The 19111-nt window shown below is 45.4% G+C and overlaps 1 protein-coding gene across 16 annotated transcripts in view; it reads right to left on the bottom strand.

The window, feature by feature from the left end:
* Nucleotides 1-19111, bottom strand: part of EPB41L1 (erythrocyte membrane protein band 4.1 like 1) — a 304150-nt gene that overhangs the window by 84297 nt on the left and 200742 nt on the right. For 15 of the 16 annotated variants that reach the window (XM_042466080.1, XM_042466083.1, XM_042466085.1 and 12 more), the window contains one exon: nucleotides 1165-1365. In XM_042466080.1, the coding sequence (XP_042322014.1) occupies nucleotides 1165-1365 (201 nt within the window). Of the gene's footprint in view, nucleotides 1-1164; nucleotides 1366-2420; nucleotides 2436-19111 lie in introns of those variants that run through there. The other variant, XM_042466087.1, reaches the window with a different exon arrangement.

Raw genomic sequence — 19111 nt, 5'->3', positions numbered from 1 at the left:
ACGTAAGATCAATGTTAAAATAAAATAATTAAGACAAAAACCCATCCAAAATACACAATAAAAGCAAGTAGAAAGCAGTGTCAATCAGTAAAATTAAAACACTACAGCCCTTCCTTTAAAAACCTTCATTTTTCGCATGCCTGTTGGAACATATAAATCTTTACTTGTCAACAAAAACACAGAAAGGCAGGGACCCATTGTAGCCTTACTGGGAAGTGAATTCCAAAGCCTAAGGGCAGATGCTGAGAAGGACCTCACACACACACACACACACACACACACACACAGAGTGCCTGTAAAGGCAATAAGGCTGAAAGAAGGGCTTCTCTTGGGGATTTCAGGATATCCTCTGTAAGATGGACCTTTAGTAATGAAAAAAGTCAGGGCTCTTTCAACAATTTAAGGCTTTTCTTTGTCTCATTGCGCTTGCTTTCATTTGTGTTGCCATGTACCTACCGTATATACTCGACTATAAGTCGACCTCATGTATAAGTTGAGGACAAGTTTTGGGGCTAAAATTATGGATTTTGATATGACTCATGGATAAATCGAGAATAAAACTTAGGAGCGTATAATAAAGGATGTAAAGGATGAAGTTTACTGTCTTCATACAGAAATGTCATATTTCTTCTAAATGTAATTCCTCTTGGGACTCCTTTGAGGGGAAGCACCAAGATGTGCCACCACTGCCATTTTTCCACTCAAGCATTCAAATAGGCCAGAAGCAACATCATGGTGGAAAGAGTGGAGGGGGCTGGTGTTTCTCTTGGGTGCTCCCAGAATGAACTAAGCTCTTACGTTTTGCTACTCTATTCAGAGAAGGAGAAGAGTTAAAATGCTCTACTTACATTGACCCATGGATAAGTCAACCTATTTTTTGGAGATCAATTTTTTGACGAAAATTTCTAGACTTATACATGAGTATATACAGTATCTGCCTCTCTCTAAGGTACATCCAGATCCTTGCTTTTGGATGCAACAACTGGAATATACATGATCACTTTGATTATGGCACATTGAAACTTAATTTACTACGGACTCAGACCCCGCTCAGAAGCACTCTTCTGTATTACTTGACATGTGCTGTGTCTGAGCCCTGGCACTGAAAAAACCTTGTCAGGCTCAACTGTAGTGATAGCATTCTTGGCAGCCAACTCAACTTACCCGCTCTGCATGTTTAGAGTCACTTTGGGCTCCTGGTTTCTCATTAGCCTCAGCTTCTTGGCTGTTTGCTGTGGGCGTGGAGCTGGTCACTGTGTTTGGACCACTTGCTGCTGCCTCTAGTTGCTGCTGGGAAGTTTCCTCTTGGGCATTCTTCACCTCTGAATCTGGCCCTGTTTCTGTTGTCATGGTTACTAAATTATTCTGTATTTGCAAAAAAGAAAAGGAAAAAAAGATAAGAGGAATGAAGAAAGGATTAAATGTGTGATCCTCGCTACTGGAACTGTTTCTTTCTGAATCTGCAGGGACCCATGTGCCTCCCAGTGACTTTGCTCACACAGGCAACTGCAAACAAGAAGGTCACTGCCAAGGGGCTTTCATATCAATCTATACAATCATTGAATCTGCCAGCTTGGACACTGTAGGCCAGGGGTAGGCAACCTGCGGCCCGCGGGCCGGATGCGGCCCGGCGAGGCCTTGGGACCGGCCCCAGCCCGGTCCTGTCGCTGATTGCCGCCGGGGCCTTTGGCCTCTCGCGCGCAGGGGCAAGGGGGGCAATTGTCTATAGACGCCTCAGAAACACGCATTTATATTAACATTTTTTTAAAAATCAGCAAAAATTTTTGCGTGTCCTCCACTTTTTTTTAAAAAAAAAAATTGTCCACCATTTGAAAATGTTGTCCTACATTTGTCCCGGTTTATTTATTTATCTAAATTTTTTTTAATTAATTTATTTATTTATTGGCTTCGGCCCCCCAGTTGTCTGAGGGACAGCAACCCGGCCCCCGGCTCAAAACGGTTGCCTATCCCTGCTGTAGGCCAATCCCAAATGCCCCACCCTGCTGAGATGCTGCATAGGGATGGGAATCTTTGCTGTAAACATCTCTGATGGATTAGCTTGATATCCACACTTTTGCTCCTTTTGAAGTTCAAAAAAGTATGATGAATTCCCTGTGGACATTCATTTTCTATTAAGAGATCTCTATGCCACAAAACCCAGAGAATACCCTGCACAGTGTCCCAGCCTTGTGACATTTCACAGCTCCCAGATGCCTCCTATTTTTAAAAAATCTGATCCAGCAATCCTAAATGAAGGCAATCCATCCTGGGTACAACCTTGGAAAGACACTCTCGGCATACTGTACTTTGCAGAATCATAAAATCTTAGAATCATACGGGTTGCAAGATATTACAAGGGCCATTCAGTTCAACCCCCATTTGAACCTCCCATTTGAACCCCCCAAAAATCTGCCATATACCACAGCTTTCAGACCACTATGACGAAACCTCTGCAGTGCCTCTAAGTTTATTTACACAGCACTCCAGCACACACACACACATCTAGAAAATTGAAATGGCACTCCTGGCTGATTGCTACTACCATCTGTAGTTGCATTTATCTGGTGCTGCTAAAGTAATGCTTTGCCACAAATTGTTATGATGCCCCGTGCTTCTTCTATCTGTCATTTCTTAACCCAATGTTCTTCAGATGTTTTAGAGTTGAATACCCACAAGCCCTCACCACTAGTTGTATTAATTGAGGCTGATGGGAGTTGAATCCCAAAATATCTAGAAAGCACAAGGTTAGACAAGGCTTTTATAGAGGTTTAAGCTGTTTAGGAAGAGTATCAGAAAAATCTCAGCAAAATTGAGGGCCCTAGGGAATTACACTTTCCTACTGAGGTTCTGCATTAGGGATGAGGAATAAGTGGTTTCCAAATGGGGATGGCCTACACTTCAATCACCTTTACCATTGGCTGTTCTGGCTAGGACTGATGGGACCTGCGATCTATAGCATCTGGAGAGACATGAGTTCCCCATTCCTGCCCTATATGCAGTCTGCTTCAAAGCTGTATCAAGTCATTGTCAAAAATACTGTATAACCTGACTGTAATTAAACCCAATCTTTCCATTCCCCTATTCCCAATAAAAACAACCCGCATGGATATCAAAACTAAATACAAATGCTCCCTGATCACTGAGCCTTGAATTACTGCCACTAGGCTGACTATTTTGTGTGTATTGTTGCCTGGGCTTGGCAAGATGGCAGGCCAAGCTGCACATAAGGGCACAGATTAGTATGCTGGTCCCTGTGCCAACCTAGCAACATCCCTCCAAATAGTTAGTATTGTTGATCAGTACTCAGCGCTAAGGTTCCCTCCCAATGACAGTAAAGACAACAGATCGCACTGCCTGCAAAAGCTCATGGAAAATATGCTGCTTCCATTTAGATGCTTTCTTTGCCAGAAAGCCCACTCCTGCAAATGCCAGCATCTACCATAGGCTCAATTTAGCAGGTGATTGAGAAACAGCAGCCCATTTCATCTTGTGGCTATTTGGGCTCTGGCAGACTGATTTTTAAAAATACAAACAGCAAGGCTTCAATGTTCTTAAAAACAGCATTACACAAATGTACATGCATGTTCATGCATACACACATACCCAATCTATAGCACTGCATGCAATTCTGGAAGTTCATGAAAAACTGTTGCAAACAAAGCTTGTATCTGATGGTGCTGGGATGCAGAGATCCAAAAAAAAAGAGAGAAAATCCCCTCAAAAATGTTTTGATTTTTTTATTTTGTTTGTTTTGTGTATTTTAATCAATAAAATTTATTTTTTAAAAAGTGCAAAATGGATAAAATCTCCTGCAAATTTCCCAGCAGGGGAAAAAGTTTGAAATTGTACAGGTTCATATATGAGAACTAAATAAAGATCTATCTTCGTAGCCAGCTCACTACATAAACTTGAGGGTATGCCCTGAAGCATGCCTTGGAGTCACACATGAGTTCATAGAATCATAGAGTTGGAAGAGACCGCAAGGGCCATCCAGTCCAACCCCCTGTCGTGCAGGAAATCCAGATCAAAACATCCCCGACAGATGGCCATCCAGCCCCCGTTTGAAGACCTCCAAGGAGGGAGACTCCACTACACTCCGAGGAAGTGTGTTCCACTGTCGAACAGCCCTTACTGTCAGGAAATTCCTCCTAATGTTGAGGTGGAATCTCTTTTCCTGCAGCTTGCATCCATTGCTCCGGGTCCTAGTCTCTGGAGCAGCAGAAAACAAGCTGGCTCCCTCCTCAATATGACATCCCTTCAAATATTTAAACAGGGCTATCATATCACCTCTTAACCTTCTTTTCTCCAGGCTAAACATACCCAGCTCCCTAAGGCGTTCCTCATAGGGCATGGTTTCCAGACCTTTCACCATTTTAGTCACCCTCCTTTGGACACGCTCCAGTTTCTCAATGTCCTTTTTGAATTGTGGCGCCCAGAACTGGACACAATATTCCAGGTGGGGCCTGACCAGAGCAGAATATAGTGGCACTATGACTTCCCTTGATCTAGACACTATACTTCTATTGATGCAGCCTAAAATCGCATTGGCCTTGTTAGCTGCCGCATCGCACTGTTGACTCATGTTCAACTTATGGTCTACTTGGACTCCTAGATCCCTTTCACATGTTGTCTCCTTAAGCCAGGTGTCCCCCATCCTATATCTGTGCATTTCATTTTTTCGCCCTAAGTGCAGTACCTTACATTTCTCCGTGTTGAAGTTCATTCTGTTAGCTGTGGCCCAGCTTTCTAGTCTATTCAGGTCATTTTGAATTTTGATCCTGTCCTCTGGAGTATTAGCTATTCCTCCTAATTTGGTGTCATCTGCAAATTTGATAAGTATTCCCCCAATTTTTTCCTCCAAGTCATTGATAAAGTGTCATAGCAGATCCTTGGCAGACAAATACAGAGGCAATGCTGAAGTTCATATTTCCTTGGTTCACAATGTAAACCCTGGTGATTTGCATATGTTCACTTTTAACACTAGATAAACATTATGACTCTGTAAGGTCCTCTCTGGATCTGATTTTAATCTGAGTCAAAGCACATCCCAGCTCATTTCCTTTCCCCTCTCTGGTCTCTGAAACCTGATTTTCTCCGCTCCATAGAACTGGCTTCTGCTCTGGTGGTCCGAAGGTAGACAGACCGAGGGGGGGGAGGAGGAAGGTTTCGAAGCCCTGGAAAGATCATAGTTCCTGTAGCTGCTAGTTTCTGCTTGCTGCCAGATCAACCATAGTGACAGAGAAGGAAAGAGAGAAATCCTATCACTTATCGTAACTGATCTATGAATTATGTAGCCCAGGGCTAGTTAATATAAAAATAACAAAAATGATGAGAATTGCCTAGTACTTTCTCTATTTTTAAATATTACACACACACACACACACACACACACACACACACACGCACACAAAGTGTGTTTCCCTACAGGAAACAAAGCCAAGATATTTTTTGGGGGGGGAGGGGGGTGCTTTTGTAGAACTCAGGAGAAATGGGAAATTGCCCTGCATGCCAAATCTATGTGGAACTAGCCAGGAGTCAAAATGTCAAGATCCCTGGAGTTCTGGCCATTCCAAACTATTTTTCAATACTACATTTTCAATACTAAATTGGAACAAAACTGTCAATATGAACAATAGAGTTTTGAACCTGAAATGCTGAAACGAATAAACTGATGTAAGAGAGGGAATGGTATGTTTGCACATGTCAAAATAACATTTTTCCCCATTTCAAAATGCCACTTCGGAGTGACATGTTTTAACTTTCCCTACTGACAACTTATTAAAAATGAAAGTCAGGACAACTTTTCCTTAAGAACACCTTTGACTGACAAATCCCATTTTCTGATTAAAAAATTAATGCTGTTGCTACAAAGATACTGAGATTCTGTATGCAGCACTGAATGAAACTATGTGTGAAAGGGATCTAGGAGTCCAAGTAGACCACAAGTTGAACGTGAGTCAACAGTGTGATGCGGCAGCTAACAAGGCCAATGCAATTTTAGGCTGCATCAATAGAAGTATAGTGTCTATATCAATGGAAGTAATAGTGACATTCTATTCTGCTTTGGTCAGGCCCCACCTGGAATATTGTGTCCAGTTCTGGGTACCACAACTTAAAAAGGATGTGGAGAAACTGGAGCGTGTCCAAAGGAGGGCAACTAAAATGGTGAAGGGTCTGGAAACCATGCCCTATGAGGAACGCCTTAGGGAGCTGGGTATGTTTAGCTTGGAAAAGAGAAAGTTAAGAGGTGATATGATAGCCTTGTTTAAGTATTTGAAGGGATGTCATATTGAGGAGGGAGCCAGCTTGTTTTCTGCTGCTCCAGAAACTAGAACGCGGAACAATGGATGCAAACTGCAGGAAAAGAGATTCCACCTCAACATTAGGAAGAACGTCCTGACAGTAAGGGCTGTTCGACAGTGGAACAAATTCCCTCGGAGTGTGGTGGAGTCTCCTTCCTTAGAGGTCTTCAAATAGAGGCTGGATGGCCATCTGTTGGGGATGCTCTGATTTAGATTTCCTGCATGGCATGGGGTTGGACTGGATGTCCCTTGTGGTGTCTTCCGACTCTATGATTCTATGATTCCATTCCTTGGCAATGCCTGTTTGTCACTCTCTTTGAATTACTGTCCCCTACCCTGAATTGCCACATATTGTGTACCAGTTTTCAAGTTTCAATAAGCCAGCAACATCTAGAAACCCTGGATTACTGTGGATAAACATTGGGGCTTGTGTACAATTGTCAGTTATTTTTGCTTACAGTGGGAACAGCTAAGATAATGACAAAACTTTAGTTCAGGGGTAGGCAACCTACGGCCCGCGGGCCGAATCTGGCCCGGCGAGGCCTTGGGACTGGCCCCAGCCTGGTCCTGCCACCGATTGCTGCCGGGGCCTTTGCGAGGGGGCAAGGGGGGGCAATTGTATAGAAGCCTCAGAAACATGCATTTATATTAACATTTTTTAAAAAACCAACAAATGTTTTCACATGTCCTCCATTTTAAAAAAAGTGTCCTCCATTTGAAAATTTTGTCCTACATTTGTCCCGGTTTGTTTATTTATTTAATTTTTTTTTTAAAAATTATTTAATTATTTATTTATTTTTTGCCTCCGGCCCCCCAGTTGTCTAAGGGCAGCAACCCGGCCCCCGGCTCAAAAAGGTTGCCTACCCCTGCTTTAGTTTGTGGTTTGCTCATCATGACATATGAATCCAGATTAGGCACTCTTGCCTACTTCCCTTCAAGCAAGCCAAAGAGTTAAATAATGAATTATTTCTCTGACTTGCTCAGCAAGAACTAAGACATAGACATATCTCCACCTGTGTTCACAAATCACAATAACTGACAGAAGGCCCATGGCTGATTTAACTATTTCATCTACAGGTGGGATTTGGGGAATATTAGCCAGTATGGGTTAACATATAGGCACATGCTCAGCTAGACAGAATTCTTGAGGGCAGCCTGTATGCATACTATATAACTATTAGAAAGGATGACATGCAAAAGCTAAATAAAGCCAACCCAGCCATTTTATAAACTGCCCTTGTTAAACCTGATGGAAATGTCTTATGCCATCCACACTGAACAACTGCAATGTATCAGCCATTCAGATATTTATGGCTTGCAGATCATTAGGGTGCCAATTGTTGAAATAAAAAATCCAAATGCCTAGATGTGGCCTGTAAGTAGGGTTGCCATAACCTGGTGGGGGACGTGAATTTCCCGTTTTTGGACTGTTCTGCACGGTCACAGTACGGTTTGGCGTTTCTCCCGGGGTCTTTCCCCGCTCCTGGGCTTTGTTACCGTGCCTTGGCTGCTCTTGCCTTGGCTGCTCTTTGTTACTGTGCCTTGGCTGCCTAGGGCTCTGTCGGAGGCTGGAGCTCCTCCTACTGGCTGGCAGGCTGGCCAATAGCAGAACAGTCAGTGTTGCCAATTTCGCGACTTTCACGTGAAAACGGGGACTTTTCAGAGCTTTTCGTGTGATTTTCGCGCCTTGCTCTAATTCAGTGCCTTTTCTGCGACTTTGGCCCTTTCAACTCCAGCTTGAGAAGGCTGCCTGCAGAGCAACCAAAACCCTTTGGAGTGTAACAGTTTTCAGCCAAGAGGGCTGGAGAAAAACCTCTCTCTCTCTCTCTCTCTCTCTCATGACTCCCTCTGAGAGCCAGGACGGAGCAAGCCCAACCAACCCCAACTGTTTGGAGGAATAGTTCAGCCAATCAGAGAGAGGACAGTGATTGCCCCCCCCCTCAGGCATTCTCAGGCTCCAGGGGCAAAAGTGCTGGAGAGAGGCAGGGAGTGAGGGATCTTGGCTGGCTTAATCCCAATTGCCTTGCATTTCCAAGTAAGAAATAAGTTTTCAGGCACACACAGAAGTCCACAACTTCCCCCGAGCCACTGCTTATTCTCCTCTCCCCCTACCCCCACCTCAACATTACCCCCAGTAACACAATAAAATTTGAAAAAAACAGACAAAACCTAAACACACAAGCAAAATCCACCCCAGGGGGGTCCCCCCTTATTTCTTATCACAAACATGGATCGAACATCATCTATTGATTAGTAATGTCCTTCTGTGACCTGTCTTGTTCTTCACATTACTTTCCTTTACACCTTTGCCTTGGGATTGTGTGTGGCTTCTCTGGTTTCTCGTTCTGTGTGGCATCTATTGCTTCTCCCTTGTAGTGAAACTTCTTTGCAGTACACACACAATTCTCACAACTGCCTGGGCGCCTTTGTTAGGCGTTCTCGCTTCTCTTTCCCCGTGTCAGCCTCTCCTGCTGAGGGTTCACTGTGTCTGAACCTATCGCCCGACAAAAACCTTTCCCTGCCACACAACAATGCTGGCATTGTATGGCTTCTTTTTCCTGTGTGGATGTCTCTGCTGTGTCCCTTCAGGTTCTGGTTTTTGCCCTTCACCGCCCACGCCCTGTTCCCCCCCGGCTGGCCTTTGTCTGGCGTTTCTCCCTCACCATGTGTGGCACTCTCTGCGCTGTTGGTCCCTAGGTGTGACCTCCCCGCAAACCACCTTTCCCACCCACATCTCGTGCTGGTGGTCATTTTTTTACTGTGTCTTATCTTTTCTTTGTGCTCGTCCGGTGTTGTTTACAGTCTCTCTCTTGCCTGTTGTCCCTAACGTTTTGACCAAACTCCCATCCACACCCTTTCTTGTTCACCCGAAGCCCCTGGCTGTCCTTGTTTTCTGGCTTCGTCCTCCTGTTTGGACTCTCTGATGTTTCACTCGGTGTACTTCCTTTCCCGAGACAAACAGCTTTCCCACAATGCCTGGCAGTTGTATATGGCCTCCTTTCGTCGGTTCTTCCTGTGTGACTCCTCTGATGGTGTCACTAGGACTGACTTCCAGAAAAACAAAAACCTTTCCCCACAATGCTGGCAGAATCAGTATGGTTTCTCTCTTGTTGGTGGAATCTCTGATGTCCTCACTAAGTTTATGAACTTTGAAGAAAAAACAATTTTTCCCACAATGCTGGCAATCTGTATGGTTCTTCCCACCTCCTCCTGTGTGGACCTTCGGTTTGTTCACTAAGTGCTAGGTGTGCCTATCTTAGAAAAACCTTTCCCCACCATGCTAGGCATGTGTATGTTTTCTTCTTTCTTCCCTGTGTTTGGACCTTCTGATGTGTCCAACTAAGACTGACTTATCCAAGAAAAATAAAACCCTTTCCCACAATGCCTGGCAGTATTTGTACTGACAACGTTCTCCGCACTCCCCGCGTGGCGCTCTCTTATCATATGCATGACAAAGGGCTGCCTTGTAAAGGCAAACATTTCCTACAAAAAGGGGCGGGCCATTTAGTGTGTGACTTGTTTTGTTTTTTTTGTTTTGTTTTCCTAGTTGGGGCTTCGTCTCAATGAGTCAAAATGATTTTTCATCTGTAAAGGGAAGGACATGAAACAGATGAGACCTGAAATCAGAGTTAGAGAGGAAGGTGGTTACCCTATGGATTTAAGCCCTCATGATTCATTGACCGCCCTGCCCTCCCCCCTTATTTTAGAGAGTAAAAAATTAAGAAAATTTCTCTGTGAAGTAAACCCAAGCATGTGACCCCGCTTCGTATGACCCCTAAATAATCCATGGAATGAGTTGTATCCTACTCATAGGGGCTAGCAAAGAATTGGAGATTTGTGCCTAATAAGGGAATCGTGGAAAGCAGAATAGTCCAAAGGACCCGGTTGAAAAACAGTATTTCCAATTAACCATCCTGCAAAAAATACTTTGATTGACAGGTATAATAATGTCCTGGTGAGAACTGCCAATAGACGTCCCGGAGTCAGAGCCCCCAAGTCATGATGGAAGCTTAACTGCCAGAGGATGCTTACATGGCTGGGTTTTGGCACCAGGAGGATGAAACTCACACAACAATAAAGTAAAGGCACGCAGCAGGCAGAGGGGGTGTGGAATTGGAATTGGATGTGTGTACAAGAAGGGTTGAGTTGAATGGGAGGAAGTTGAGAGGAGGAGCCTTGGCAAAACTCCAGAGAAGAGAATATGCCCAAAAGTGATTTGATGAAATCAACTGTGGTTTTGGTGGATATAGTTTATAAAAGTGTGGAAAGTTGGTCAGTGCATTGGTCAATATCCTGAAACTAATACTGGATTATTTTCCTTCCCAAGCTCCTGTCTGCTATGGTTTTATTGCTGAGCTGCAATCTGGGAAGGGTCCAACCCACCTTTCAAACCCTCTATATTGTGCTGTATGTTGACTTTTCAACGCGAGTTGGGGAATTCATAGAGCCCCCAAGAATGAAGAGGAACCCAGAAGCCATGGGGCTAATCCTTTTATTGCAGTAGTTTGGTCAGAGATATTTTGAGCAAGCCCCCCCATTTGGAATTCAATTTGGTTGTTTCAGACCATTCCTGCCTCTCCCCAGTGTAAACAGTTACTTAAAGTGATTTAAAAAGCCTTTTTTTGAACACTCTATTTCTTTTCCTATTTCCTTTTCTTTTACTGTTTTTTCTTTTCTGTTTTTTCCCTATTTTTTTTTTCTTACTCTATTGCTACTATGTACTTTGTTTTTCTTTTTCCTTGTCTTTCCTTCTTTGTTTTCTTTTTTCGTGGCCCCCGGCACATCAACCAATTGTCAGTATAAATAACCTGTCCCTTGTGGATGTTTCTTTTTTTTATTGTACATATTTCCAGTCCAATTGTAGCATGAGCAGACATCCGCCTGTGGGTTTTATCTGGCCTAAACCATATGATGCTTCCGCCCCCCAATGCCGCGTTGTCCATTTTACCCACTTTCCCGCCCCGGCGGCTCCTGCCTTTCTCTTCCCCACATTTCGAACCCTCCCAAAACCTTGGCCTCCCCGGCACCGCCGTCCGGTCCGTTCTTCGCCATTGTGCCAATTTCCTCCTCTTTCACCCCCCTCCCTTTCTGTTTCTCCGTCGTTTTCTTGTTTGCCAGCTTGCCCATTTTGTGTGAAGCTTACGTGTTGTGTGGTGTTTGTGTGTGTGTGTCCATTTTGCTCACGGTTCTCCCTTTCCCCCCTACATCTCCCCTCCACCCGCCGCCCTACCTTTTCCCCACTGCCCCTTTGGCATACGGTTGTGGCTTCTTAGGGACGGTATAGGGGTGGGCCGGAACTCCCGAGGTCACACATTTTATTTTGTTGGCACCGGTTAACCCCTAGCACTCTTACCGTCCTTTACTCTAATGCCTAGCGTGCCCAGGTAAATTTTTGGTATCTCTGCTGCCCCTTCCCTGGCACCCTTCGGCTGCACTACTCCCATTACGCCCTGCCCCACCATTGCCCACGAAGCCAATGACGAACATCAGGTCACACCCACCCATCTGCCATGGGCACCCCCATCATCTTTATCTAGGGATTCGCCATAAAGAAGAGATACATAGGACCGAGGAAGAACAATGTTTGCCCTTTCTCTTAGCCTCTTTAAGCCTCCTTCCTGGCCCCCCTCCGTTGAAGTCTATTGTCCAAGCAGCTTAAAACCAACCAATAAAGACCCAGGTGGCCCAACACCTGTTTTGCAGCCGGGGCCGGGGTTCGTCCCTCAGACCAACTGGGGGACCCGAAGCACAAAAAAAAATAAAATAATAACTAAGTTTTAAAAACAAAATTAATCAATCAATAAACCAGGACAAAGTTAGGACCTTTTTCCAAATGGAGGGCACTTTTTAAAAGAAAAAATGGAGGACCACGCAAAAAAAAATGTGCTGATTGTTTTTTTTTAACAAATAAAAACAAAAAAAATGTTAAGAGATAAATGCTGTTTCTGCGCTTTCTTATAGACAATTGAATTTGCCCCACCAAATCCAATGAGATGGTGTAAGCGAAAATAGAACTACCTTGCCCCCTCGCACAGCGCCACTGCCACGAAAAGGCCCAGCGGCAAATCGGCGGCAGGACTCAGGCATGGAGGCCGTCCCAAGGCCCCGTGCCGGGCCGCATCCGGCCCGCGGGCCGCGGTTTTTTGCCGTTGCCTACCCCCTGACAAGACAATCAGACAGGGGACATCCCAGGGTGAAAAGCAAGTAATTAAAACACCCTTTTTGGTCTCCCACTATCCCAAGCACCGATGTTTTTCCTTTGGCCAAACAAAGATTGTTGCCTATAAATAATCATCAGATTTTGCCATTCCTGGGACTTCGAGGGGGGAGCCCATCTGTCCCTTGAAGCCCTGACCCTGGGTTCCTGGCTTCCTGATTCCTGGCGCAGTCCCCCATTCCATGGCCTGAAGCCTCAATGCCAATCTCGCTCATCAATATTCCAGTTTTTGGATTCCGGAGGGAGTCTACAAATCTTGTTACGTAATCAACCCACCCAAAGGATGCCTAAAATTTCCCCTAATTCCATTCTTAACCTAAGTGCTTTTTTGGCCTGAGCCCTGTAGGTGGTGTTGTTTTGGTATGCTAAGTGAATCGTATGGTGTTTGGTGTTTTTTCCCCTTGTTTTCTAATTTTCCCCCCATTAATAAATCGGAAATCGGTTGATTTTAATTTCAGAAGTCGGTCCTCAGTTTCCATTTATTTGTTGGGAGCACGAAGCCCACTGGGCGTACCTTATTGTCGTATACACACCGAGAGACGATTCTGCAGGGCCGTTCCCCGTATAGCAAGGCCTCCTCTTGCAACAAAATTTAGGTTTGACAAAACAATAATAATAAAAATTCCCCCCTAAAATGGACCCGTGGCTACAAAACACCCCCCAACCGAATATATCTTCTCTTTTCTCCTCAGCGAATACCAAATAATAAATAATTTCCCCTTAAAGCATGTCTTTGTGGGTGTCCCTTCCAGACCGCCAGTATTTTTGATAACAAAGGGCCTTTTGGGAATCACCATGAAGCTTAAGCAAGCTCAGGTAGGAAAAGAAACATTTAGAGAACAAGCAAGTTTGTTGTGGGTCTTCCCCTTTCCTAACCTTCATAGATATTTACTCAAATTGCTAAATGGGAACCCCTAAATATGGTCTGAAAAACAAGGATTTGAGTTGGTTACTCACCAGTTTCAACTCAATCCCAGTTCCTTAAAAGTCCTGTGAGGGTGTTGGTGGCTGACCCCCTCCCAACCCAAAAAGGAGGCCCCTCTCTATTGCCCCTTCCCAAGTTCCTTATCCTCTCCGCACAGACCTAGGAGGCGATCCGGCTTTGCCTCCTTCCTTCCGCCCGTTCTCCCCTTCTCCCTCCCCTGGGCCTCCAAGAGGGCCTGATCCTAATCCCCTCCTTTCCTTTTCTCCCCTCTGCTGCTCTCCCTACCTTCCCCTCTATTGTCCATCATGCACTGCTTTTAACCATTTTTTTTCAAGCCTTCAAAGAGAATCTCCTCCAGCACTCTGCCCCTCCCTGTTTATATATTTTTCACACATTTCACCATCCATCTCTCTTCCCACAGAAAAGAAACCAACAAACAGAGAAGTTTGGTGGATGCAATAAAAATGAAACTTTGGATGCCCATTTGTGTTGAGAAAGGCCCGGATGAACAATACAAATAAACTGCATTGTGGGAAAAGCAGATCAAGAGGGGGATTGGGGACCTGGACTCAATTATATGAGGTTTCAAGTGCTAAGAAGAGCAGCCATTTTAAAAACCAGCCTAAAAGAAGCCTTAAGACAGGGACTGGGAAATACGTCGGGGGATGCGTTTGATTTAGATTTTCCTGAATGGCGGGAGTTGGACCTGGATGGCCCTTGATGGTGTTTCCTTCCAGCTCCAAGATGTAAAATGATTCCCAGCTCTAATGATTCCTATAATTCTAAAAGTGGAAATCATAGGGCCAGGGATAATGTGTAGAATGAAAGGCCTCAGAGTCTTCCATAGTAAAGGGCAAAATAGAATTTCAGCTTCCTTACCCCACAGAGGGGGGGCCCACATTCTCGGAATTCTCCATCACCCACATTACTGTACATAAGTCCTCCTGCTTCTTTCGTCAGCAGTTTCCAATTCATCCTCAGTTGGAAATATAAATAAACCTCGCCCAAAGACAAAAAAGCTCCGCCAAAGGTCCACCTGCAACAGAAAATAGCCCTCATCAGATGAATGACTAAAACAAGGGGACGGGAGCACAATGATGACAAACCCAAAAAGAAATTAATTTGATCACCTAAATGCACCCCAGAATTTGAGTCCATGAAGATAAAACTTAAAATAAAAAATTCTGTCAGCAATAAAAAAGTCTACTCCTGTGCCTTGAAATCCAGTTGTTTCCTCGAAAATTCTTTTCAATTAATATTACAATAATATTTAATCCCAGGGGTTAGGAAACCTGCCCGGCCCCGTGGCCCGAATGGGGCCCAGCCAAGGCTTGGGACCCCGGGCCCCCATCCCCGTCCTGCCGCCGATTGGCCCAACACGGGGGTCTTTTTTGGCGTCTCACAATGAGGGCATGGTTGGCAAGTGTTTATAGAAGCCTACAAAAACATGCATTTTTATTTAACATTTTTAAAAAAAAAATCAAAAATTCAATTTTTTTTCACTTGTCCCCATTTTTTAAAAAGTGCCTCCTTCCTTTGAAAATTTTGTCCTACAGTAATTGTATGGTTCTGTATTATTTATTTAATTTTTAAAAATTATATTTAGAGATTTATTTTTTTAGGTTATCCTTTTTTAGCTTCGGCCCCCCAGTTTTGTCTTGAGGGGCGCCAGCGGAAAACCACCCGGCCACCCGGTCCTCAAAGGGTTGCCTACCCCTGGATTACTCAAGTATAATTTGAGGCCATAGGCTTGGGATATTGGATTGGATTAGGAAACACTGAACTCCAGACTCTCCCGACCACTATAGTACATTGAGCCTTCCTCCAAAACATTATAGGGGCCATTTAAGAATTTGTTGCCCAAATTTCAGAGGCAAATGTCATTTTTTTAAAAAAAAAAATGTTTAAAAAGCAGTTCTGGGGAAGCAACTTGTGGTTTTGAAGGAACCATGGGGGCCACCCAAACGGTTGAAAGGTCCAGAGACGTTCGCTTCTTCCCATATCCTCAAACAATTTCACAGCCTGGGGAAAAAACAAAGTTACGTGTGGACGAAGCAAACAACCACCAAATGGGTGAAGGATGTCAAAGTTGTTTATGAGGAAGATCCCACAAGCGGGGAAAGGTCACAGCAGTTGTTGCTTTTTTTTTTTTTTTTGCCGCGCTCGGACCCTAGCAAAAGAAAAGTCCACTGCCCCGTTTCGCTCTTTTTGTCTCCTCTCCCGACTTTTTGAGTGATGGGGTTCAAACGGCCTTTTGGCAACGCGTTTAAAATTGCAGAAATTTGAAGTGACTGAAGAAAGGGAAAGTAAAGTAGGGAGAGAGCAAACCTGGGGGGACATTTTTCAAAGAAAAAAAGCCCCGAAAAAGTGGTGGTGACGAGTAGATGTTAACCAGGACTGTCTCTGGCCTAACTTTATTTGCTTCCCTTTCAATAAACTGGCCCAGCATGACCGATGAAAAGCTAATGAGGAAATTGGAATGGGGACTCACCCGAAGGACCTTGTTTTGTACCTCGGCAAAATCCCTCGTTTCTGTTGGTGCCCAAACGATCCTTCCTCTTTTGGACCCTCTGGTGTCTGCCATCGTCCCACAGAGGGGTCCCGGTTGGCCCCTGCGCACTTGTCTGGTCACTTCCCAGGCAAGAGAGGACCCCCAAAGCCGTGTACAAGAGGGTCCGCCCGAGATGTAGTTTTCCTTGAAACATGGACCAAAAGGGTTAGGAATTGGCTTTGTAAAAAGGAAAACCCTGCACACTTCAAAGACCACAGAGAAAAATCATCCCTGCTGGGTGACATACTCCGGTGGCATAGGCCGCCTTTGACCGATTCACAGGTTTGGTGCCATCCCCTTCCCTCCTTCCTCCCTCCTGGGCACCACAACCAAAGCTCCCAGACCTGGCCATAGATTCACTACAAGCTCACCCAATACACAAACACACACACAACAAATACGTCCATGCCCTTATTAGAGTGGTGGGGGATTAGTGATGGGGAATTGGAGAGAGAGGGCCCCTGGTGTATGTTCCCTGTAGCTAGAAATGGTGGAAAAAATGATTGCAAATCATTTTGTTTTGAAAACCCCGTGACCAACCCACTCCCGTCATGGCCCGCAGAAGGAAGATGTCCTTCCCGTTCCATTTTTTTTTTGCTTCTGGATACTAAACAAGGAAAAAAAAAAAAGCTGGATGCTTCCATCGTAATTGTACCTCTTAAATTTTATATATATTTAATACCTACCCTCGCACCAACACTCTCATACCATGGCATGAATGGCCATTTTGATGGCTTGCTCCCAGAACTCTAATCTTAATGTCGACCTTGTCAGTGAATGGCCAGGTTTTGGTAGCCGCCCATTTCTGACTTTCTCTTTGGTCCCCTGGAGCAACACGGGAGCATAGAAAATTCGCTCTTAGGGTTCAGGCCGTTCCTGGCCTGGTGGCCTCTCATTCCTCCAGTGGCCAACCAGTTTTTGCCCTCCCATCCCCCAGGGAGGCCCCCAGTCAAGCAGGAGCAGGAAAGGGAGCGGTTCTTCCCTCTTCTCCTGTTTGGCCCCCCTTACCAATTGGGTTCCCAGCCCTCCTCCCCAAGGAGTTGGGGGGGCAACAAGAGATTGAGTTTGATGGGAAGGAAGACCCCAATTGTCCCCATGGCAGCCTCCCGTGCATGCAGAGAAACTACAATTCCCTGAGAGTGTCTCTGCCCAGTGTGGAGAGTGCTGTATTGTCCCCACGTGTTTCTGTTGCCTGGCCCATCTTGGCTGGGAATGTTCCATTATAAGCCACAAACACAAAATGCAGATTAATTCAATAGCCGTGTATCCCTATCCCTAGAACTCAAAGAAAAAGCCTGCCTTTTGAGGCCCCTTGTCCTTCCGTGCTCATGTGGCCACCCTTTAATTTTTTATTTCGTTTTTCCCTCCTCCCACTCTACTTCTCCCTCTCTTCCTTCCTGACACCCACAAAAACAGATTTCCTGAAAACACCCCCCCTCCAGCCGGCCCTATTTACTCCCTCCGTGGAAATGGGAAACTGGGCTTCTTTCCTTTTCCTCCCCATTGCTGTTTCCTCCCTCCCAAACTAAACTCCAGGCCCAATCCTTTTTCCTGGCCAGCCCCTCTTTTTAGCTTGCCATTCGCGCGGAGGATGGACGGAGACTGGATTCCCGTCTAAGGGAACCGGTAAATCAACGCAGACCCACCCCTGCCTCCTTCTTCCCTCAGGGGCACCCTTTCAATTAAGAGCATCCATTAAAAAGAAGCAGTAAAAGGAGCCAGAGTGTTTGGAAATAGACCCCATGGCAAATGGCAAATGGAGGGGCAGAAGCGGGTGACAATGCTTAGGAAAAGTATTCCTATGAGTCCCAGCCGATAGCAAGCTCCTTGGTAGTAAAAATAGTCCAGGGTGAAGGGGGGGTCTCCTTTCCTCAAATGGGGGGTAAATGACCGGTTTCCATGGGACTCTGGCCACCATGAACCTCTTGAGCAAATCCATGGGAATACGCTGCGCTCTCCCAAGAGCCATGGGAGGAGTTCTCTGGATGGAATGGCCATCTCTTCGGAGGACCTTGGAAGTGCAGAATGGGGGGGGGCCCTGAATGATGGCCTCTGGGGGCCCCCTCCCCTTCCAGCTCGAGGAGACTAAGTGAGAAACCTAACCTTACAAGTTTGTTGTGGAGTTAACAACAAGACAATTACTACACAAGAAAATGGGCCACCCCTTTTTAAGCAGCCTTACAATAAAATATCCAAACAATACAATAAAAACATCTTATCATTATCCTAGTCCAAAACGCTTCCTTAACACTCCTCCCATTCCAAAATACCAGGCATAAACAAATAAAACCATCTTTCATCTTCTCCCCAGAAGAGAGCAGAGCCTGTGTAATAAGAATAAACCCTCTCAGGGAAAGGACACACGTTCCCCTTCCCTTTCGCCGAATCCTTCCATTTTTGGCCCAAGGAGCCTGGCCGCCTTCTGAACTCTAGTCTGGAGCCCAGGAGAGAAAGAAGAAGCCCTCTGTTCACTGAGGGCCCCAGAGAAGGTTCTGGAACAAAATGCTGCAGAAACACAAAATGGCCAGTGGAATTTGGGAGGGACAAAGAGGATTTTCCAGCCCAAATCAGGGCCCAGGGATGGTGGACGGACTGGAAACACCAGCCATCAGGGCCAGGGGATGGTTGGGAGGGGACTTGGGGACTTCCACCAATCAGGGCCAAGGATGGTGGGAAAGGGACTGGGACCTCCCAGCCAATCAGGCCATGGATGGTTGGGGGAGGGACTAATGACTTGCATCAATCATGTGAACTTTGGCTGGTGCCTTGGGGACAGGGCTCCCGAGCCCAATCAGGGGCCCCCGGGTGGTGGGCGGGACCCGGAGACTTTGCCCCCAGCCAATCAGGTACCTTGATGGTGGGAGGGACTTGGGGCCTCCAGCCAATCAAAGTGCCAGGGAATGGTGGTAGCAGTTTTGGCTCAATTTCGTGACTTTCACGTGAAAACGGACGTTTTTCATTTTCCAGAGCTTTTTCTGGATTTTTTCCCTTTTTCCGCTTTCTATTTTATTTTTTCCTTCCGCGCCTTTGCGCTCATTTCCGTTGCCCTTTGTTCCCGGTGCCGTTTGCCCCGTTTTGTTCATTTCATTCAAATCAGCTGCAAGCCAACAAACCAA

Source organism: Sceloporus undulatus, chromosome 4 (genome assembly GCF_019175285.1).
Source record: "Sceloporus undulatus isolate JIND9_A2432 ecotype Alabama chromosome 4, SceUnd_v1.1, whole genome shotgun sequence".
NCBI lineage: Eukaryota > Metazoa > Chordata > Lepidosauria > Squamata > Phrynosomatidae > Sceloporus > Sceloporus undulatus.
Note: the sequence above shows the minus strand (reverse complement) of the source record. Positions and strands in the feature narration are given on the sequence as shown.